The following is a 23967-nucleotide window of genomic DNA, read 5'->3' on the forward strand; positions in this document are numbered from 1 at the left end:
AGTTTTATTTCACAGTACCACCCTTCACAGGGGCAGTGAGGTGGCAGAGTGGACAAAGCACTGAGCCTGGAGTCAGGAAGACTCATCTTCCTGAGGCCAAATCCAGCCTGGTTGTGTGGCCCTAGGCATGTCACTTCACTCTGTTTCTCTCAGTTTCGTCATCAGTCAAATAAGCTGGAGAAGGAAATGGCAAACCACTATAGTATCTTTGCCAAAAAATCTCCCACAAAACCCAAATGTGGTCATGAAGAGTCAGATATGACAGAACCACCACCACAATGACCACCACCACTACACTGCCCTTTATACAGTAAAGCTTGCAGCCAAGTTGGATCACTCATTGTTCTCTGATGCCATCAGTGGCTCTAAGTCTTTTCTATATACCTTCTCCCATTCCAGGAGGAACACCTACTTCCATTCCCATGTCTAGTCATCTCCAGTTTTCTCCTTTAGAGCACAGATCAGGTGAGATCTCCCCCATTAGCCTTCCCTGATCCTTTCAGCTGGGAAAACCTTTTTAACTTCTCAGATGGCTCTATCTGACTTTCCCCATATACTTAATAATTTTCCAACCTGTGCTCAAATGACTGTATATCTCATTCTCTCCTAGATTTATAATCTCCTGAATGATTATGTTTTAACTTTGTATCTTTCAGCTATTCCCCATTCAAACTCCTTCCAGACCAGTGCACAGAAAGTCACTTCAAATTTTTGTTGAATCAATCCCTTACATATAGTGGATACGGAATATTTGTTCAACTGAATTTAGGAAAAGAGTTGACATCTTTCTACATTGGCCAATAAAATACAACGTTTTTTATCTAGCCTTGTCTGTCTAAACCTCTAGGCACCTGAGTCCATTTCACTTCAAGTCTTTAAAACAACCTCCTGCTGGAAGGCACTGGGTCAAATGCTATAGAGGCCTTGAGACTGGGTAGCATGGTGCAGAAGGAGGAGGAGGAGAAGTTATAACTAACATTTCTACAGCGCTTTACATATGGCATCTCATTCGCTCCTCCAAACAACACTTTAGGGAACAGGTTATTATAATTCACTGTTTTAAGAATGAGAAAACAGGCTGGGAGAGGTCTTTCTGAGTCCGGGCGCAGCAGTATGGCTAGACTAGCCTTAGTTTCCTCATCTGTCAAATAAGCTGGAGAAGGAAATGGCAAACCACTATAGTATCTAGTCACACCAAACCATCTGGCTCTAGAAAGACAGCACTAGACTACTAGACTTGGCGGCAAAGCATTGGTTTGGGAGCCTTCTCTCTTCTACCAGTGAGCTACCTGACCTTGGGGATGTTCCCCTCTCTCTCAGTAAAAGAAAGAAGCCTTCCAGCACTAATTCTTTGACTTTCTCCTCAGTGCTGGATGGGGTGGTTTAGGTAGAAAGGACAGGTCTTTTCCCTCCTCCCCCTGGAGGCTTTAAGAAAGATCTTTAAAACTTCACCCCCAAACTCCAATTCTGTAGGATGTCTAACCTTCAGCTACATGTTCAAATGGGTTTCCCTCTCCCAGTCCTCTTGGTAGCCCTAAGAACTAAAGGCATGATGGTTTTGCCAGACCCAGAGATCAGCCTGCAGTACGTATTCTGACTCACACGGGGAAATGGTTCAAAGCTAAGATGCCCAGAATCCTGCCTGAGATGATAACCTCTAAACAGGAAGCTGGGGTATAGAACATCTGTGGTTTGCTCTTTCCAAGGTCACAATGAGAGAAAAACAAAAGACACTTTTTGCCTTGACTAGGGAATCCCACATACACTGATTGTGAGACTAATAGCCATGAATAGCGACTGTCATCCTCTTTAAACGCACACACACATAAGCACGCACACACACACACACACACACACACACACATGATCTCCATCCCTAGTCCCCCTTCAATGCCTATCATGTTATTGCTTGAGCTGTGTAACATCTGAGTGGACACAGAATTGAAGGCCATGTGTTCAGGAGGGAATAATCATCTCTCAACTGGTTTGATCACCTACTTAAAGCAATGTTTTCATTTTTGATTTCTAGGATTCTCTGATTCCGAAGGGGCCTTGGGAAGGGCATTCTGAATTATGAGGAGCTCTAATTCACCACTTAGGCTCCCCCGGCCTGAAGTCATTAGCGGCATGTCTTCTAGCTTCCAACTTAGTCCCAAATTCAAGCTGTTATTTTAGATTGGGAAAGTTTTTACTCTGAAATCATGTCTCTTCTCCCCCAAGACTCCTCCCACTGGTCAGAATATAGCAGCTGAAATGTTTTCCCTGTGAGGAGAATAGGGACTGGAATTTGTTTTTTGTTTTGTTTTGCTTCGTCTTCTTTTTTTGCATTCCCAGGGCTGATCGCAGTATCTGGCACATAGTAAGCCCTTAATAAATGTTTACTGACTGATTGGCTAACAAGTGGATCCACTCCAGATCTGTAAATACTCCCTTCTGTAAAACAGATGAAACGTATAGACTTGCAAACTGCCGTGCAAATGAACACAAGGGCCAAGAGCTGAAAGAAAACAGGCAGCAGACGCCACAGATCTTAGCTAGGACCACAGAGGAGATAGGCCGGCATGGCGGCTGGACAGCAGGGTTTGAGGAGAGGGGGAAGGGAGAAAGGGACTAGGTCAGGAAAGGAGGTACTCTTTGACAGAGAGGGTAGCTTTGGCATCTCACATCACAAGGGACAGAAAATAGGGTGAAGTACTAGCCATGGTAGAGTGGCCAACCCTGACCCGCCATGTTCCTCAACCAGTGCCCTCAGGACAAAAGGGAAGATGAATATCTCTTCAAATCCTGGAGGACAGATTCTGCTCCAGATAGGTGGGCAATGCCCTACCTTAGTCATCTCTTCTTAGGTCTCTATATTTCCTTCAGTTGGCAGCATGATTTCAAATACCCTTACCATCTTATAGATGCCCCCCTTCTGGAGGAAGCCCAGTTTTTGAATATTTGTAAAATGTAGTACCCAGAACTGAACTGAATATACTTCTCATTAGGTGTGACTAGGGCAGAATATAATGAGACTAAGCCGTTCCTCATCATTGACCCTATACCTATCGATCCAATCAAAATTCACATTAGGCATTTTTTTTTTGCATACTGCATTACAGTGATGACTCATATTGGATGTACGGTACACCTAAATATCCATGGCTCTTTGTTTTTAATATGAATTGTTGTCACATCATATCTTCACTACTTGGACATGTGAAGTTGACTTATGAACCTAAGTATAGGGTTTTATATTTATTACTATAACTTTTATCTAATTAGAGTCAGACCATCATCCAAGCTTATTTCTGATTTTGCTGCTTAACATATTAACAATTGTTTACAAATAGGGTAAACAAAGATGGCAAACTTTTATCTATTCTTTCATCCAAGTTACTGATGAAATGTAGAACAGAACAAGGTTCAGGGCAGGGTCTACAGACTTCACTCAATGTTGAAATTAATCTGTTAATTAATTAATTAATATTAATTAATAAATTAATCTTTGAGTCTGGACATCTAATCTGTTCACAATTTAAAGTGTGGTTATCACCCAGCTTACTTCTATCAATGTTCATAATTCTCCCCTTGTCCATGAGGTGGGAGAAGGCTTTGTCAAACACTGAATTCGTTGTCTGACAAACTGAGATTTAGTAGCCAAAGTCTCTGAACTCTCATTTGGCAACCCTATCAAAAAAAACGTACGGCTGGTCTAGCATGACTTGTTCTTAAACCCATGATGGCTTTCCACGTTCACTCATTTCCCAAACCACTTTTTGTTAAACTAATTCTAGAATTTTGTCAGGAATCAAAGTGAGGCTCCTGGGCTTTGGAGCTGTCCTCCTGGGCAGAATTCTCAGGGTCTTTTCCCAAAGGCCTTGATTCCTGATACTTCTGTTCTACTTCTCAGACAAGGCAGGGTTAGAACTGGATACCCCAGACCCTTTCTCCCTTGGGTCTCTCCAGGCCATGGCAAACTGAGGATGTGACATATGTGCCCGAGAGCCAAGAGGTTAGGGAGCAGAGACTCCTTTCCTCTTCCACAACTGTATACACCTTTTAGTTCCATGGCAGAACAGAAAGACCCTAGGTGGGCCTCAACTTCTCTATCTATAAAAAGCTGGATTAGATGAACACTTCAGTCCACTGTCAAGACTAAGTCCATCATCCTACAATTTGAGGTAAAGACTAGATAACTGTAGTGTAGGATCAATAGCATCCTCATGAGCCTGGCACTGGCCCAGGAGAAAGCCTCACTCACCCAACTGAATAAGGGGTTCTGGGTCCCCCAAAGGAGGGCCAGCTACTCTCTGTATTCATGAAGTTAAATTGACATAAACTTTCCCACTCAGCCAGGTGCAGTATGGAGAGCTGCTAGGACTCAAGTGCCACATGAAGGAGCAGAATTTGTCTGCTTTGGTGCCCACAGCTCCCTCTAGCCATGGACGCTGGACCCCAGTGACCCCAAGAAACACACTTTAAAAGAGTCCGCTGGCTGGACATGCACATGTGTGTATTATATATAAAATATCATCGACCTCCCACCACAACACTGTGAGGCAAGTGCTACCATTATCTTCATTTTACACATGAGTAAATTAAGGCTGGTGGTGAGGAGAGTGGGGAGACTCCCCTAGGGCTGGGCACTCAGCTAAGTAAGGGTCTGAGGCTACGTGGAAGCGGGGTCTATCTACTGTGCCACCTGGCTCCCTCTCCTTGAGGGGGAGACGCCCATTCTCAAGGTAGTCCTTTCCACTTTAGGACAGTGTGAATCATCAAGTCTTCCTGATGCTGATCCTCAGTTTGCCTCTTTGTAAATCTCATTTATTGCTCCCAGGGTTGCCTCATCTGGGGCTCACTGGATCCCATTAGGCCTTGGTTCTTTCCAGAGGCCCTGTTCCCCAGTTATGTTCTGCCCACTTGGGCGCTCTGTAATGGGACAGGTGGGGCTGCAAGCATCTGCTCGGAGAACACAAGGACCGAGCCTCAGCTGGATACATGTGTATTCTAGGGAAAACAGAAAGCAAACTTATTCTGTCAGTTTATACATATTTTTAACCTTTTCAAAGAACTTTCACATCCATGGTAGATAAAAGATTCCTTCTGTCTCAGTGATGACTCAGGGCATTTCCTGCTGCCTCTGATGTAAGATTGTGCTTTCTGTGGATCACTTGGGATTGGATTTCCTCTCTGCCACTCTTCACTTTCCTGGACTTCTCCTTGATCATCAGTGCCTGCTGCTGAGAGTAGGAGTTGGGGAAGGAGGTGATCCTCTGCTCAGGCAGTTGGACACTTGGAAGCTGCAATGACACCAAGGTGAAGGAAGAGGAGGCAAGGGCAACTGCCAAAATGAGTTTCTGGTTCCTTTGGATTTGACTTGTCCATGCTCTTCAAATTCTCCCTTATCAGAAATAACAGAGCTGACTGAATAAGTCCAATGGATGCTGAAGGGAGGCCAGTTTAAAAAGATGAGTTTCTCCATTAAAGTCAAAACTATGATCTAAAAGAATGTAAGTTAAACCAGGATGACCAAGGACCTCACTAAACTTACGAAGTCTTCATGATACACCACAATGCTGTGGTGTCACTGCCCATGTACACACAGTGTACGCATATAAAAAGGTGTTGACATTAACTGCCATGAACACGTCTTCCCAGGGCGTAAGAATGGGGCTGGCGCGTGGAAAGATGAGTCTTCCAGGGCTTTGGGGGATGGTTTCTTACTTGGCTGCAAAGAGATAATGTATTTCACAGACAGGCACTCCCTCAGGTACCACCTTATTCATCCACTCTTTGCTATAGTGAAGGCATATTGTATTTACAACTTTGAAGTTCACTAGCAGAGGCTGGAAAGGTAACTCTCTGAGAGGGTGCCTCCTACAGCAGCTCCCACTACAGGAAGAACCAATAGGAGATACAACCTCAAGGGACAGGGGGCTAGTCAAGGTTTCCCTGAAGAAATGATTTATCAGACAAAACTGAAAGAAGAGGGTGAACCCTACGGATCAGAGACGTACAAAGGCCTGGACCTGCGGGACCGTGCAGGCAAGTGCGGAGGTGGGAAAGGTGCAGGGGGAACAGTCACAAAGAAAGCAGAAAACCTGTGCTAGAGTCTGGGTATAAACACAAGCTCTGGAGGAGTTAAACAGAGAGCAAACTCAACCAAGTTCGTGTCTGGCACATACTCTCTGCTGTACTGAATATAAAATAGAAGAGGCAATCATCCATCACAAACACACACCCACACCGACTTCCAGGCTCCATGGCTGAAAATTCATCAAAATTGCTGAGTTCAAACATTTGCCTCACTTGAAAGCGTTCTATAATTGGGTGGGTAAAGCCCTGGAAAGGCTGAATATCTCGATAAAGCAGAGGAAGCCCTGCTCTGTGCTGCTTCCTCCCCTCCCTCTCAGCAGGTGGGTGAAGCAACTAAGACTTCCCAAGCCTCACCACCCTCAGCAACTGCCCAGCTGCTCCTCCGTGCAGCTGCCTCTGGGATAAGCACCTTAGGTCCAAGTGCTTTCACTGGGTCTGGTGGCTACTGCTCTCATCACACCAGGGCCCCGGTAAAGACACTCAGATGGAAGGGGCTGGGAATGGAATGGGGGTAGCTCTGAGATGAATAAATGAGGAAAACATTAAATCAAACAGAACAAGATCTTTGGCTGACCTTCCTCAGCTGCTACCTCCCTCCCCATTAAGGCTGATGGAGGCAATTAGCATTTGGGGTGATCAGTGAGTGAAAACCAGTGAACTAGACATTCCTAGTGGTGTCCAGTCTACAGACCCTCTAGAGAAAACCCTGGGCTACCAGATGATGGCAATTCCTTCACCTGTAAAAGAGCTCCCTCCTAAATGGAAGATTTCCCAATGGCAGTCAATCAGGCAACAAACATTTAAGCAGCTAGTATGTGCCAGATATTATGCCAAGCACTGGTGATATAGAGGAAAATAAGAGACAGTCCCTACCCTCAGGGAGCGCACAGTATAATGGGGAAAATAACAAGCAAACAACTGTCCAAATGAGCTATGGATGGGAGAAACTGGAGACAATGAAGTTAGGAAAGGCCTTAGAACTGAGGCGATTGGGAAAGGCCTCCTGGAAAAGGTAGGATTCTATTTGGAACTTGAAGGAAGATAAGACATGAAGAAAGGACAGAATTCCAGTCCTGGGAACCAGTCAGTGAAAATGCCTGGAGTGGAGAGGGGGGGCTTTGGTCTGCCTCATAGCCCAGTGGTCCTGGTGGATGTGAAGGGCTGGACAGTAAGTAATGAAGGGCTTTGAAGGCCAGGAGGAGGCTTTGGTATTTGATCCTGAAGGCAGAGCTGCTGGAGTTTACTAAGTAGGGGGCTGGCACAGTCACAGCTCATTTTAGTAAGAGCAAACTGACAGCTTAGTGGAGGAGGCACTGGAGAGGGAGGGAAGTGTGTGCAAGGGATGGTGCCAAGGCAAAAGTGACAAGCTTTGGCAACAGTCTGGATGTGTGGGATGAGAGAGAGAGGCTGGTGGTGCTCCTGATAGCAACAGGCAGGTTGGGAAGGGAAAAGGTTAAGGGGTCAGACTTGGAAATACTTGAAGCTGTCTACAGGACATCCAGCTTGAGACACCCAAAAGGCAGATGGAGAAGAGGCTGGAGGTCAGCAGAGTGAGGGCTGGAGAAGCGGACGTGGAGATGACTGACAAGAAACTTCTGAAAGGAGGAACATCTTAAATCACTGTTAGTCTGGACCCTAAGCCAATGCAGATCAGCAACTTTTGCCACCACTTCAGGCTTTAAGAGAGAACCCAGAGCCCTGAAGCATACAGTGATACAGCCAGTATGTGTCAGAGAGGGACCAGAAACCCACGACTTCTCCACTTTGAGGTCCACTTTCCGTGCCTGCTGCCATCACTTAGAGTTCATAGGGCAAGATGCCCTTTGCTGGCATCTGAAAGCACCTTCCTTTTTATTTACTCCTTAGGGGGCTATGGATGATTACTATCTTTTGCTGTTAAATATTCCAGTATTTGAAAATAGATAGAGTTCCTGCGCAGGAATATACCAAGCCAGTTTCTCAAGGAAAAGTCAACTCTGTTAAAGAGGACAGATCGGAGGTAAGGAGGTAAGTTGCCAAGAGCCTGGTATTTAGAAGAGCTGTACTGTCAACTATGAACAACATAAGGATAGTGGTTTCCTCCACTTTCTCTAAAGCCATGTTTGATCTACAGACCCACCCCTACTTCTGGCAAATACTCCCCTTCAGAAAGCCTAAGGCTTTGGCTGACCACTCTGACCAATCAAATCATTTGCATGTCCTTCACATCTCCTCTGGAATACTGTTTGCAAGTAGCGCTCTGGTCATATTCTCACAAACTGCAGATGAATCCCAAACAACAATCCTAAGTTTTCATCCCTACTCCAGTCTTAAAGTTAGATCTTCCAAATAGGAATGATGAAATGCTCCCTGTAGGCATCACCAATGTCACCCTCTAGATCACTTCCTGCCTTCTGAGGTTCTTTAGTCCTCTTACTTTCCCACTAATTCTATCTCCTCTAATCCTGCCCACCCCCATCAGGTCTGCACAGATTCCATTTTTTGTCCTTATTTTGTCTCCCCTTATCTTGTCCTCTCAGCAGCAGAAGAATGTGACTTATTTACATGATTAATTTGCACATCTCTCTGCATCAGAGCTGAGTGTCTTGGGCAGTTAGTTTTCAGAAGGTAAGGACCATTAGCTCACTCCGGACAGAACCCTGAACTGAGAGATGCCTGAATAGGTGCTTAATGGAGGCCTGTAAATGAGGATGATGGTGATCAGTGGAGGGAGGATAAGCCTGTGTCTCTCTCAGAGATGATGGGGGCAGCAGGAAAGAAGGAGAAAGCACATCACGGCCAACACACAGCTGATTTTGGCTTTGACAGAAATGGGAGGAACAAAGTGCAGAGGATTTGAAGGAAGCAAGAGGCTCATTGCTCTTGAAGGTTTCCAGCTCTGTATGTTACAACTAACTGATTTTTCTCTTACTGGAAAGAATTTCCTCCAAGCTTTTCTGTGCACGTCTCCTATCCTCAAGTGCTTAGCCCACCGGCCATCTTTAATAGTGCTATTTCTTGGGTCATGACCACATGGGTCTCAACTGTGCATACAACTAACATCCTGAGGCATCTCAGAGGACACAGCCAGTGAATTGCTCAATTGGCGGAACATTCTGAGACCTTTCTTCCAGGAACATCTTGCCCCAGGCACAGAAATAAAAGATGGTTGCTAGAATTCGTGAAAATGCAGTAGCTGTGGAGAGTGCAAAAGCCCAGACAGAGGGCCCTGGCAGCAGGTGGTCTTCCTCACATCAGATATTTTAGAGGTCCATGTCTATTTTCTCAATCAAGTCAAATGAGGGGTGAGAGGAGCAGGCATGTCACAGATAGTGCAAAGCCAAAACTGGACCGTTTTGGTATCATAAGCTGAAGTCAAATGCTTGGCAGGTTGTCTGCCAAGTAGACAAAATTCAAACTGCACAAGGTAGCCCGTAAAGCAGCCCATTGGCCAGGCTCCATCATGGGAGCTTCACTGGAGATTCAAAGCTTTTCTGGAGGGATAGCTGAGTTAGGTTCTAAGTTCCTCCTTCCACCTTCAGTCAAGGTCCAAAAAGTTCTTGGGACTCAATTCATGTTTTTTCACAGTCCTTTCCCCTCCCATTTTACCCTGCCCCCCCCCCCCCCCCCCCCCCCCCCCCCCCGCCAAAAGCAACTTGCTCAAAGTGATGCCATCGGATCATCTGACAACACATCAGTTCAATCCCTAACAAAGAAGCCGATGGCTGCAGTGCAGTACTCAGAGGACAGGGACGAAGATACCCAGAACAAATGAGCAAACTCAAGAGTGAGCAATGGCTGTGCTCGCAACTGGCCACCATGGAGGGTCTAAGAATAGACTGGTGAAGTCAGAGCTCCTCATCTTCTCTGGACGCAATCTAACCTCCACCTTCCTGGGCTTGGGATACTTCACATTAGAGATGACCCTCGGCCGGCACCACCACCAGCATCCCCTCAGGGTGTGAAGGGATCCCCGACTCTCTTCCTCTCCTCTCCACCCCAAAGAAGTGCTATCTCTATCAGCTCATTCCATCCCCATGACACTCCAGGGTTCAAGAGCCCTGGGCCCAGAGGGCTCACTCTGTGTGGGAGGGAGAGAGATGGGCAAAAGGGAAAGAAGAAAAAAAATGAATGGTTTCACCTCTGCCATTGCTGACCGGCTGCCAGGGTTTTTCGGAGGCTATTACTTCATAAAAAGCTAGAGCCAAAATAAAGAAATCTCTGCTGCCGGCACATGTACAGGACACAAGCGCCATAAAACCACAGTCGTTTTACTCTGCTCCAGACTATGGAGTTTAAAAGCAACATCTCAAGGAGTCACTCGGCCTTGCTGGGCCCCCCAACTTCAGCCTTCTCAGCAATAGCCTGCAGCAGCCTTTAGCAATCAAACCTTATGTTCCCTGTCCTGACAATTTCCTACTTGAGAACTGTGAGCAGTTCCCAGCCATTCCCCGTAAAAGAAGCCGAAGTGCTCAGTAAGCCAGACCCTCCACAGGCCGGGCCTGCCTTCTCCTAGCTCTGCAGGGCTGCAGCTCTCTGGGGACATGGACGACTCTGCACAGAGTAGGTGAGGCAAGATGTAAAAAAAGATTGATCAGCCAGGGAGATCTTTTTTTCTTTTTTAACTATTCTTTGGTTTTACTGCCTCAACTGAGTGAAAAGCTGGACCTTTTCTTTCACATAGGCTGCTTCTAATCTTGCTCACTCCAAAGGGACCCCAAAGAGGTTCACCAAACACGCGATATTCCCACAATGGCTCTTACCCACCCCCCACCCCTACCCCCAGTTCTGGCAGTCTTATCATTTTCTACTCTACAGTACTCTTCTGATGGAAAAAAGGAAGCAGTGATGTTCAGCAGCAGCCGGACTGCTTCGAGATCCTGAAAACCCACAAAGCTACAATACTTCGCAAAAACAGTACTCTATCTTCTAAATCAGATGCTAACTTTTCATTTAAACAAATACTATTTCCTAGCCCGGTATGTGGAGGCTCGTCTTGCTGTTCAGTTATTTTTCAGTCATGTCTGACTCTGTGATCCCACTTGGGGTTTCTGTGGCAAAAACAATGGAGTGGCATGTCATCTTCTCCAGCTCATTTTACAGATGAGGAAACTGAGGCAGAGAGGCTTAAATGACTTTCCCAAAGTCCCACAGTTAGTAAGTCTGGGGCCACATTTGAACACATACAGATGAACATTCCTCACTCCAGGCTCAGCGCTCTACCCACTGAGCCACCTAGCTATCCTTGGTGGGAGGTTTGGGTGAGTCTTCATCACCCCATGCTGGGTGCCTTAATCTGCTTTGCCAACTGATGGTGGCACAGAACAGAGGCTGCAGGAGGATTCATGAGGAAGGTGGCAAGGATGCTCCCATCTGTACACAATGGGAGTGGGCTCAGGGTATACTGGCAAGTTCCTAAATATGTCCAAAAATGGAAAAGTTGGCAAACGATGACCTGAAAAGTTCAATTTTCAAATGGAATAGATCGCCTCCTTATGGAGGGACCTCATGCCAGGTATCTTCCTGAGAAAACTGGCTTTAGGAGCTCCTATGGGGCTCTAAATGATTAATAATAATGAATGCTTCTTGACTAGCTGATTATCACATAATCCAATGTGTTCTCTGCCGCTCATAATGAGGGTCTCCAGCTCTGCCCTGCAGCAGGGTAGCAGATTTGATTTCAGAAGCCAACAGAGTAGTGTTTGAAGGCGACCTCTCCTCCACCTCCTTCCTTCCTGCTGCAATCAACAGGTGAAAGGTCAGAGAGGGCCTAACAATGCAGCTGGTGTGCGTGTTCTTGACCCTAGGAGCCATTCACCAGTTCTGCCACAGTAGAGCATCTGTGCTGGGATGGTGTTTGGGGGTATGGGAGACAGGGAAGGGGAAAGTGGACCTGCACAGCCTGGCCATCATCCCAAATGGTTTTCTAACTGTAATGGTTTCAGTGAAGAGTGATTCTTAGCTCTCATTTTTAATTCAAGAGTTTGGAGTTGAAAAAGAAATAAAAATCCAACTGAGGAGTCTACCTCCATACAATACTTCATCCCAATAAAAGTTTCTAAATAAAATAAAAGATAAAAATAATACAAAAAAAGGTAAAGAAGCCTAAAATAAATGAATAGAGCACTGGTGACACGCCAGGGCAAGTGATTTATAAAACTAGTTTAACAGAACTTTTATATCCAAATAAGTGTTGTCCTCTGCAAAGAGGTGCCGGATATCTACAATGATGCCAGTGCTGATAGCTGGACACAGCTCAACAGCTGCAGAGCTCCTCACTGGCAGGGATCTTTGGAGCCTACTTTCTCTCTGTCTCACCTTTGAATATTCTCAAAACTTTTACCCTCTGAAGTTAGATTACTTTTTGAAATAGCTGAAGAGAAGTTTTCTCCTCCTCCTCCCTGTTCCGATGCTTTCTTCAGACATTCAGAGGCTCCTGGGTGCCCGGTGGCAACTCCTCTGGACTCCCTCACATTCAGTAAAGAGCTCAAAGGGCAGGGGAATGAAAGGCCCTCTGCCAGGCCCATGGCCAAGGGCAGAGAAAGCAAAGCAGCTGCCACCTTCAGGGAACTTAGAATCACACTGCTCCTAAGAACAGCTGGCACTGACAGTGAGTCCCTGAAGGTTTATCAGAGCACTTTTCCTGTCCGGTCCTCATGGCAACTTTGTGGAGTAAGTGCTACAGACACCTCCATTTTACAGAGGAAGAAACGGAGGCTCCGAAAAATCAAGTGACTTTAAGCAGGACAGCAACCCAGTCAGACCTGGGTCTTAGGAAGACTGTGTGGAGGATGGTGGAGTGGAGATAGAGAGAATGGAAGCAGGGAAACCAATTAGAAGGGCATGCCAGTAGGGCAGGAAAGAAATGGTGAAGGCTTGAATGGAGCTAATGACCATGTGAGTGGAGATGCAGGGAAGCAGAATGAGCAACTGATTGGATTCAGGGGTGGAGAAGAAGAGTCAGGGATGCCCTCAAGGCAGCAGGGGGCGGGGCAGGGAGGGGGAGGACCACTTCTGCTTTACAGGGTGTCCAAGAGGACAGACTTGGCAGGCACATAGCTCTAAAGGACTGGAGATGATGAGGACAGAGATTGGGTGGGTAGAGGGGTGACCCGAGACCCTCATCGGCTTAATTTTGATGTTGGAACCCCATAAAAGCTGGAGGGCAAGAGATAGACAAATGATCAACAAGAGGAGACTGAGCCTGAGGAGGGCTCAGCCAGATGAGGGAGAACAGGAAGGGTTTTCTGCCTGTACCTATAGGAGGGGCTAGAATTGTGAACCCCAAACACAGCGGAAAATGAGGCTCAGCACAGCAAAGACCTCATTTGATCTTCACAGCATCCATGGGAGGTAGGTGATATTATGATTATCCCAATTTTTCAGCTGAGGAAACTGAGGCTCAAGTAAGGTTCAGTGACTTGCCCAGGGTCACATGGCTAGGAAGTATGTGAGACTGGATTTGAACTCAGGTCTTCCTGACTCCAGACCCAGCGCTCTACCCACTGTACAACCTAACTAGGTAGGCAGGAGGAGAACCAACAGAAACAATGCCATGGAAGCCAAGGAAGGGAGGACCTTCTTTTTAAATGAACAAAAAAAGTCTATTTTTATCTTCCCTTGTAACAAACATGCGCAGTCAATTAAATGAAATTCCTGTATGGACAACGGGCCATCAGCAGCATCTTCTGGAAGTGTGGCTGACCACTAGTGATTAGAGTTCTTCATCTTGCTACAATCCAAACAGTTCTACAGGGTCTGCTCACTTCACTCCACATCTTCCTAGGTTTCTCTGAAACCATCCTCTTCAATTCTTCTAACAGCACAATAGCACGGCATCCCACTTATATACGGTTCTCCATTCAATCACTCTTCCAAATCTGGGAGTCCTTTTAATTTCCAGCTGCTTGCCACCACTAAAAAGAGCTGCTATAAACGTTTTTACTGGACGTGAGTTTCGTCTGGGAAGACTTTCCAGGAGGACAAGATGGTCACCAATGTCAAGAGCCACAAGATTAGGACTTCAGTAATAAACACTGAGACAAATGTACTGAGTTAACTTGAAGACAGCAGCGTCAAGAGACAGGTGGAGGCAAAAGATAGACTGCAAAGGTAGGAAAAAGGGGCATGAAAAGCTCTAAGAGAGTCCCTGAGGGGACCGGCAGGACGAGGTGAGGGGAGACTTGAGCACACGTATAGGTACAGGGAAGCAGTCGGGTGACAGCAAGAGCAGGCAGGCTGGGAACACTGGTTCCTGGAAGACCTGCAGTGGTGTGGGATGGAGACCGCAAGGACAGGGCTATTCTTGATAAGAAGGATCACTTTTTCCTCAGAGGTTATAATGAGGAAGTAAGAAGCGTAAAATGGAGAGTAGAGGAAAAGAGGGAGGCCTTAATTTTATAAGTAAAGTAGGAACTTAAAGTGTGACTACAGAAAGAATACTTTTCCGGAAATACTTTCTCTTCATTAGATGACACTCCAGTTTACACTGGTTTTCAATACCTTGGAAAGACTGTATGCTAACAGAACCCTAGAGTGGGAGCTGAAAAACTCACCACTTGCTCTGTGATTCTGGGTGGATCACTTGACCTCTGGAAGCCCTGGTTTCCTCTGTAGAATTGAAATGACGCCTGCACTACCTACCTCACAAGAACACATAAATAAAGAGGGCTTTGTGAATGGTGAAGTGTGATCAAACTGGGAGCTTGCCTGGCCATGATCACCCCCACCCTCATCACTTATTGTCGGGAAACACTTACAGGGGCTAGAAGATATCATGACTTGGAGAAGTCCTAGAGAATCCTTTTCTCATGTAAACAATCAGACCCAATCATGCACATTTTACATATTTATTGTTTTAAACTGGCATATTTATCCTGGCAGGCAAATATCCTCAGCAGGGAATAATAATTAGTAAATCTGTGAATTATCCTCTGCTAATTGTTCATTTGTTTACTCAACACATTCTACCTTAATCCAAGGCCATTAGTGACCATTAATAAAGGAAACTAGATTTGTATTTTACAAGTGTGTTTGCATTTTACCCAAGAGAGCCATGTGCGAGCAGTATTTTATTGGATGCACCTGTGGACATGGCACAAAATACAAGTTGAACTAATATTTAACCTTTAGAACTGATGTATAAACAGAAGGAGAATTCATAAATTTCTGATTGTTCTTCCTGGCTGGATGCCACCCTACAAGCAGCAGCAGTTGTGGAAAGCTATGTGAAAAGACTCAAGTGCGAGAAGTGGTCCCTTCTGTCCCACATATGGGACCTGCAACTTCAGCAGCTGCCTGTGGCCAGTGGCACCATTTGGTGATGTGCCACTGTGACCTGGGCACTCCCAGGCTCTGAAGGCGCTCTAGGCACACTGTTGCTTACAGCCATGGCTAAGTCACATCACTTTGACCTGCACTGCTCTGTTTGTGTTCAGTCCGGTTCTGTTCACAGGCCTCTTCCAGAAACATCCTTTTGATTTTACAGAAAAGCCTCTTCTCTGCTAGGCTCTTAACAGTTTCTAAGGAAACCCAATCCTGATCGAACCTTTTGATGAGCTGTATGGAAAATCCATGGTGGGTTCAGATCCCTCAGTCCTAAGGAAAGAGGAATTATTCCTCAGTCTGGAGATTACACTGACACCATCCCCAGCCATTAACCAACAATTTTTGAACATCTACTTTCTGTCAGGCGTTGTGCTAGGCAAGGGAGATAAAAATACAAATATTAGATAGTTCTTGCCCTCAAGAAACTTATATTCTACTGGTGGATACAACATATGTCTGGGAGCGCTGGCCAGGAAAGGAACCAAGGACTGTGGGCAGAGCCCCCCTTTGATTCCACCTCACTGAGTCAGAGGTGGAGAACAGGAGCAACAAATGACAGCGAATGCACAGCTGCAGGGCAGATGGCAATATGACTGTGCTGGGGAGGTCCGACACGGTTGTCCAGGAAGATGGATGGAGGGTGAGGGTGAAGGGAAGGAAACGGCATTTAATGAGTGCCTACTACATGCCAGGCCCTGAGCTCATTTGATCCTCACAACAATCCTGGGAGGCAGGCTTTGTTATGATCCACACTGTACATTTGAGGGAACTGAGGCAAACAGAGGTTATGTGACTTGCCCAGGGTCATGGAGCTAAGAAGTATCTAAGGCTGAATTTTTAACTTTGGTCTTCCAGGCTAATGATTCAGTTCACTATCCACTGAGCCACCTAGCTAGGATAAAGGCACTTGCAAGGTACTGAGGAGAGAAGTGAAAACTGACTCACCTTCCAACCTGAAAGATTTTTCCCCAGGGTGAATCTCAAAGCTGAATTAACACTCTGAGTTTGGAGTCAGGGTCTCAAGAGGGTCGTTTGTGGGTGGTGGGTATGGTATTAGATCAGATGGCACTGGGTAAATCTTGGTCATCAATAGGGGTCTGTTTGTTGACAAGGTTGACCGACCATTTGGGATCACTGGAATGGCAGACTATTTCTGCCCTGGAGAGGCTAGAATTATGTCTAAAAGCAAGCCCTGCTCATAATTCCTCTATTAGCTACTCCTGCTCCAGCTCGGCAAAGGCAGGGCTGGCTCCAGTTCTTTGTGTGTGGAAGCTGTACCACATGACCAGAGCTTCCCTGAAGCTCACGAGAAAAGTCAATGAGCAACAGGAAAAATCTCACCAGAATAACGTCTTCCTCCTTCCCACTCATCCCAAACCAGAGCCCAAACTGTTAGCTGGCTCCGACCGCGCACTGAGACAAGCAGAAGCCTTTCGTTAATGATGACCCTTCTCCAGCTCTCAGTCTCCCCACCATGTGCATGGCATAGTCTGACATTGATCATTCACTCAATCAACCAACGAATGTGTGAAGAACACCTATCTCGCAGGAGATAAATAAAAGATCTCTGTCCTTAAGGAGCCAACAATTAACAGAGAATAGAATGTACATAATCAATTACAAAATGGAGGAAAAGGTGGAAGAACAAGAAGAGGGGAACAAAAAGATTACTGCTAGCTAGATGCAATCAGAGAAAGCTGCATGGAGGTGGGATCATGCTGAACCTTTCAGAATTAAGTAGAATTTCTTTAAAATTTAATTTGTTTACATAATATCTTCATTTCTGAACACATGCCTACCTGTAACTCAGTGAATTATTCCTTGTAATAAAGAATAAAAACCAAAACCCCAAAAGAACCAACACATAATTTTCACAGTATACGCAATGTCCCACTCACATGGTCCCCACTTTTGCAAAAAAGAGAAGGAATGTCTTTGGTTTTTGTTTGTTTGTTTGGTTTCTTCTTGAGTCATTATTAGACAGTTTTTTTCAGTTTTTTCTTTCATTCTTTCCATTTGCCTCACTGTGGTCACTATGTACCTTGTTCTTCTGGTCCTGCTTCCTTCACTCTCCCTCAGGTCATGCGTTTCGAGGCTTCTTGGTCTTCATCATACTTGTGACACAGCTAGGTAAGCATCTGAGGCTGGATTTTGCAGTCTGGTCTTCCTGGCCAAAGACTCAGGGCTCTATCCATTGAGCCACTTAGCTAAGATAGAGGGGCCTGCTTCAGTCCATCACATGCGTGAGGCACAACTTGGTTGGTAATTCTCCAGTCAATGGGCATCTCTTTTGTTTTCAGTTCCATGCAAAGGATGGATGGAAGATGAGTGGTGGTGTGCAGAGGATATCCAAGATGAAAGTAGGTAGGATGAACAAAGGCAGGAAATTCTAGGAAGTGTTCAGGGAATGGTCAGTAGCTGGATTTTAGCTGGGGTGGAGAGTACATTAAGTAGAATGGGGCAGGAAATGGACCAAGTGTAGAGGAGCACTTAGGTCAGAAGTTTCTATTTGATTTGGTACTCAATTGTGAACCCTTGGAGGTCTGGAAGGTGGGGGAGGCCATGCTCGAAACTCTAAGAATGCTTTATCCAACAGTCATCGGACTGATGGATTAGAATGATGAGAGGCTGGAGACAGAGACCAGTCAGAAGGTTACTGTGGCAATGTAGTAGAGCAATAATGAGAGCTTGACCTAGGGTAACAGTAGTGGAAATGAGAGAGGGGTTCTTTTGAAAGGGCATTTGAGAAGCAGACCCTACAGAATAGAAGAAGGATGATAGAAAAGGAATCCATGTAAAAATGGTGATTTATTCCATGGCAGAGGTGGGGGGGGGCACTTGAGGAAGAGTGAATCTTTTAAACTTACTAAGGGCCCACAGCAAGTCAGACCTGTGACAGACACTAGGAAGAGAATGATGAAATAAAGTGGAGACCTTGTCCTCAAGGTACGTACAGTCTCAGAGAGAGGAAAAACACATACACTACTCAATGTGACATAAGCCAGAAGGAGATGAGGGTGAAGGAAATCAAGGCAAAGGCCTGTGAGAAATCTGAAGGGAGTGAGAAAACATTTAGCCAATGGGAAAAATGGACAAGGTCACAGCAGAGGAGGAACGAGAAGTAAAGGTGCTATGAGGAATGTGAGCTTCTGGCAGGAGGCACAGACTGAGCCAAGGGTTCAAGCCATGAAAAGAGGAAGGAAGGTGAGGAGCAGTACTGTGATGCCGCTTATCATCATCAGGGTAGACGATTGGCTTAGTCCGAGATGTTTGGGGTTTGAGGTGTTAAGCAAGATGGCGGACAAAGAGCTTTACAAGTAATATCTCATTTTATCCTTACAGCAACCATGTGAGGTAAGGACTATTATTATTCCCATTTTACAGATGAGAAAACTGAGGCCCAGCATGCTTCTTTGACTTGCCCAAGGTCACACTACAAGGCGACCGAGCTGTGAATGGAGCCCAGTGCTGCCTCTTGGCTTTGCCTCAGACAGACCACATTGAGAAAAATCTGTGTGGACAAAGAAAATCGCAAGGCAGATGCATAGAGTAAGAACATTTCTACTAGTGTACATGGTGAGAGCTATCTCCTTTGGGGTGTTGGTGGATCCCACCTCAGAAGACCCCAGACTACAAAAGCTCCAAGCATCCTGTCCAGAAGCAGGGCTCCTTCTGGCACTAAGCATCAGTTCTGGAATTCAGATGGCGGACGATTACAAGGGTCCAATCTTAGTTGAACTCAAGTGGCAGTAAATTCTGCTTCCATGAAAGAATCCAGAAACAACTACAGATGGAGAAATCTAGGGATGTCTCCAAAGCCCACTTCTACTAAGGCAATGAGAATGCCTGGTGTGGGGGAAATCCCTTTTTACTTGCATAAAGCTCTACCCCAAGCACTAGATCTGATTGCTGGGAGGGCCAAAGCCCCTGAGCCACTGTCTTCCACACCCTGTGTCACCAGGACATTTCTGGATTATCTTTCCTGATGCTCTGCTCTGTGGAAGAGGAAGCCTGCCTGGCGAGGGCCAGAGGAGATGCAGGTTTCAAGTGATGCTGAAGAAATCTCTTGGTTTGAATCTGAGCTCTAAAAGACTCAGCTTTGTCTCATCTACTTCTGAGCTGCTCTGAGATATCAGAGAAATCAAACTCAAATCAGGAGGGATCCTGGTTTGTTTGTTTTTTTAAACCATCACCACAGAGCTGGAAAGGGCTTCACAGGCCATCCCTACCCACGACTGAAGAAGAATAAGCTTTCTGACGTTCCCAACATGTGGGTCATCACACCTTGCTTGAAGTTCCCCAGTGAGGGAAAATCCCTTGCCAAGTGAGGCTGGTATTCCTTTGGGACAGTCAGAATGGTTAGTGAGACTACCTCTGCCCCTTTGGGACAGAGTGGTCAGTGAGGCAGCCCCTGCCTCTTTGGGACAGAGTGGTCAGTGAGGCTGCCCACACCCCTTTGGGACAGTCACAATGATCAGTGAGGCTGCCTCTGCCCTTTGGGACAGAGTGGTCAGTGAGGCCGCTCTTGCCTCTTTGGAATAGGTGGAAGGGTCAGTGAGGCCACCCACGTCCCTTTGGGACAGAGTGATCAGTGAGGTCTCCCCTCATTGCCAGATGTGGAGCATGGTGAAATGGGGGCAGACACCCCCATAAGTGCCAAGTGTCTAGGGCCTGCTACTAGCTCCACCAGAGGGGCTCCCCACAGAAGAGGTATGATGAGGCAACTTTCATATTCACGGATGCTGCTGGTGCTGCCATTCCCCTACCATCCTGGGGCTGCTCCTGGCCTGATGCCCCTGCTGCCTGTACCCTGGGCACAAGGGGGTATATGATCACTGCTTTCATTTGGGAGACAGAAGTGGCCCAACCTCACTGAGAACTCAGGGCCCCCATCTCTGTGGCTGACACATCATCCCCTTGGTTGCCTCTCTCCACACTGGGTCCCCAAGGAGTACTTTGAAGGATGGTTAGAAAAAGGGGAAGATGTTATACTTGAACTGTGGAAAAAAGTAATGTGTTTGGGGTCACTTGATCTCTGCTCAGTCAGTGGTCTGGACATCTTTAAGGAAGTGATACATTACTGCATTATCAGCACAGACTTGAACTCCCCCAGATGTCAACACATTCTCCAGAGATTGTCTCTGGATTGGAGCAGTGGTTCATAAACCTTTTTTAGGCTGCAAAGCACACCAGCAGAGTCCAAGGCCCCACTTGGGCCCACTAGCTGCTGTCAGAAAGGTGGCTGTACTTCTCATAGACAGGAACATGTAATTTATAACTGGAAGGACCCGAGAGACCACTGAGTCCTAGCATTTCACAGACGAGGAAGGGGAGGCTGAGACAAATGAAGTGACCTGCTTTGAATCACATCGGTGGCAAAGAGCAGAGCTGGGGTTTGAAGGTGGCCCTCTGACCGCATGGGGCTCCTGCTTATCTAAACACCAAACGGCAGCTCAGCCTCAGACGGCTTTCATTGTAACAACAGGTATCTCTACTCCACAGGAACAACTGTCCTTGAAACTCCCATAATGCTTCTTGCTTCTGTTCCCTGGGATTCCAGACCATAGCCTCCAAGTTGGAAGATTAGAGGCCCTTGGGACCGAGGGAAGGAGTACAGAGCCTGCACTCAAACCCAGGTCTCAGCCTCCACATCAAGCACTCTCCCCAACCACTGTGCAATGGGAAAACTCATATACTGTCTCATTCGAGGAGTTCACTTATCAGGGTAAGAAGCATCTATTCAGTGTCCACTAATGTTCCAGGTGCCGCGCAGAGCACTGAAGAAACAAAGAAAGCCAGCACCAGAACCTACCCTCAACATGCAGACAAACAACCATGTCCACACAAGCTCTTCATGGGCTAAACTGGAGATGATTTCAGAGGGAAGGCCCTAACACTGCAGAGGACTGGGAAGGGCTTTAGCTGAGTCCTGAAGGGACCCAAGGCTGCCAGGAGCTGGAGGTGAGGAGGGAAAGAATTCCAAGCATGGCGGACAGCCAGGGGAAATTCAGAGAATCAGGAGATGGAAAGTCCTGGGCTAGGAACATCACAGAGGCCAGTGGCACTGGGAGGCAGAGTGCATACAATGATCATGAGGAGGACTGTGGCCAGCACTGTGCTAAGTGCTTTACAAACACCATCTCATTTGATGCTGACAACAGCCCCGGAAGTGCTACGACTATGCCCATTTTATAGCTGAGGAAACTGAGGGAGGCAGGTGAAATGAATCACCCTGGGTTATCCAGCTAGGCAGTGTCTGAGGCTGAATTTGAACTCTGGCTGATTCTAGGTCCAGTGTTCTATCTGCTGAGCTGCTAAGAAAGGTAGGAAGGGACCAGGTTATAAAGGACTTTGAACACCAAACAGAAGATTTTGAATTTGATCCTATAGGCAATAAGAAACTACTTTAAAAAGAAAAGATTTTCTAAGGGAGTGGGTGAGATGTCTGCTTTAGGAAGATTGCTTTGATAGCTGAGTACAGGGTGGACTGGAGTGGGAGAGACCTAAGATGGGGACCCTGACCTAAAGGCCAATGCAAGACTCTAGGGCAAAGAAGGGCTGGGCCCAGGCGGTGGGAGAGTTTGCAAAGGCAGGACTTGGGAGCAGATTGGCCATGGAAGGGTGACAGGGAGGAATTGAGGACTGTGAGCCTGAAGGCCTGGGAGGATATAGGTACTCTCAACAATTACAGGGAAGTCAGGCAAAGAGGAAGATCTGGGGGAAAGACAAGCACTCCAGTTTTGGACATGTGAGTGCAAAACGTCCACAGGACATCCAGGTGGAGATGACAGACTGGAGATTAACACAGGGGTTAGAGCTGGGTAAGGAGGTCTGAGAAAGGATAAAGGAATCCATGGAACTGGAGATAAGGAGACCACCAAGTAAAACAGTCTAGACTAGACTCTGGGTAGGGTCCTATGGGCATGCCCCAGAGGGTAGTTCTGTTCTACAGATGCTGAGACAAAGTCAGCCATGATGTGATGATGATGCATGCCCTGCCACCACAGAGGTGACATGTTAACCCAGGAGGCAGAGACAGAGGAATTCATGCCTGCTTGACTCCATGTCCAGTCCTCTATATATCTATCATTCCATGCTACCATAAATGTCTACTGGCCTGAGGGAAAAGCACCATGGCACTGGACCGTTGTCATCTGTCCAGAGCTGATGGAGTGAAGCATAGACACTGCACTGAGGGATTCAGGAGAGGGTGTGTTAGTTGGGGTATCAGGCAAGTCTGGCCACAAAGCTCAGAAGAGAAAGCAGGGATCTCTAGATTTGCAGTGCCTGGGCCACCCTGCAAGTAAAGAGAAATTGCAAAGAAACATGCTCTTGCCTTTTTAATTCACACAAGGGAGCACAGTTATGGATGCTGTTATCCCTTCCTTTCACCCACCTCGCCTCCATCAAGGCAGCCCTGAAGATCTGGAAATGCTTTGCAGTCATCCCTCTCAACTTCTCACCCCATCTCTGGGAGAGGACAGGGGCCCCATGGGGCCTGACAGTCAAGCTAGGAAAAGCAAGTCACCAGGTCCTTTGTTCAAGGTCATGTAACATATCAGTATCAAGGCCAGGAATAGGCGTTAGGTCTCCTGACTCCCAATTCCATGTCATCTCCTGAAAACTCCTGTAGGGCCCCCCAGCAAGACCTTTTTGGCATCTGAGGCCTCACTACTCATGAAGGCCGGGCCCATGTGTGACCCAGCAGGATCCTCCCCTCCCCTCCCAGCTCTGTTAGTGGGCATCCCAAGACCAATGAACTCTTAAAGTAAGGGTTCAGAATGGCTTCCAGCTGCCTCTTTCTGCTGATCCATCAGGAACAGATCCTGAGAGCTGTTCAAGTCTCAAGATAATTCTCAAAATAATTACAGGTGGCCAAAGCCCATTTTCTCCTTCTTCCATTGGCTATTGAGCACAAAACCTCAAAGTGTGGAAAGAGCCCCTAGGAATTAGCTAAAGAGAATACTGTCAGTTCACACCATTCCCCACCTGGGACAATTCTTTGTGCAGAGATGACTTGTGCTTCCTGAGTGAGAAACCCAGCTAGCTCACACTCCCTGTCACCCATTATGGTTCCCACCTCCACCTTCTCAATGAACTCTTTGAGATGGGAATCACAAAGGCCCAGACACAGGGATGGCTCCAGTACAGTGAATGAGCAGTTACTCCGAGAAGAGAGAACCCAAGAGGATGAGGTCGCTTGGTGGAGGATTCAAAAAGGAAGCCATCACCAGTGACTATAAATACTAGCTTGGATATATACTGTATCTGGCAAGTCCAGCTTTTTACTGGAAGTGGTTTTTCCACTGAGGGTAAAATGAAATTAAATGATTATTAAATAAAAGTAAGATTTTTCCATATGAGCAAATTGGCAGTTAAGCAAGGCAGGAGCGTTCCCAGTCTTAAATTTCCTCTTATCCAGTAACCTTTACTAGCTTTGGGAGTGGAGGCAATGAGAGAAATGTGGTACATCTTAGAGGAAGCAAAGACTGAGTGCTCTCTGTTTCTTTTAGCTGGGCGCAGATTTCTTGGCCGAGCCACGGTAAGTATCTCAGCTCCTGTGTCTATCAATAATAAAAAATT

At 46.5% G+C, this 23967-nt stretch overlaps 1 protein-coding gene across 4 annotated transcripts in view; it reads right to left on the minus strand.

Moving 5' to 3' along the window:
- Positions 1-23967, minus strand: part of EXOC6B (exocyst complex component 6B) — a 607915-nt gene that overhangs the window by 120089 nt on the left and 463859 nt on the right. Inside the window, exon 21 of one of the 4 annotated variants that reach the window (XM_072614391.1) lies at positions 11010-15654. The exons of the other annotated variants lie outside the window; for them this stretch is intronic. Coding sequence (XP_072470492.1) covers positions 15649-15654 — 6 coding nt within the window. The 3' untranslated portion in view covers positions 11010-15648. Of the gene's footprint in view, positions 1-11009; positions 15655-23967 lie in introns of those variants that run through there. 4 annotated transcript variants of the gene reach the window in all.

Source organism: Notamacropus eugenii, chromosome 1, assembly GCF_028372415.1.
Source record: "Notamacropus eugenii isolate mMacEug1 chromosome 1, mMacEug1.pri_v2, whole genome shotgun sequence".
In the NCBI taxonomy this organism is placed as follows: Eukaryota; Metazoa; Chordata; class Mammalia; order Diprotodontia; family Macropodidae; genus Notamacropus; species Notamacropus eugenii.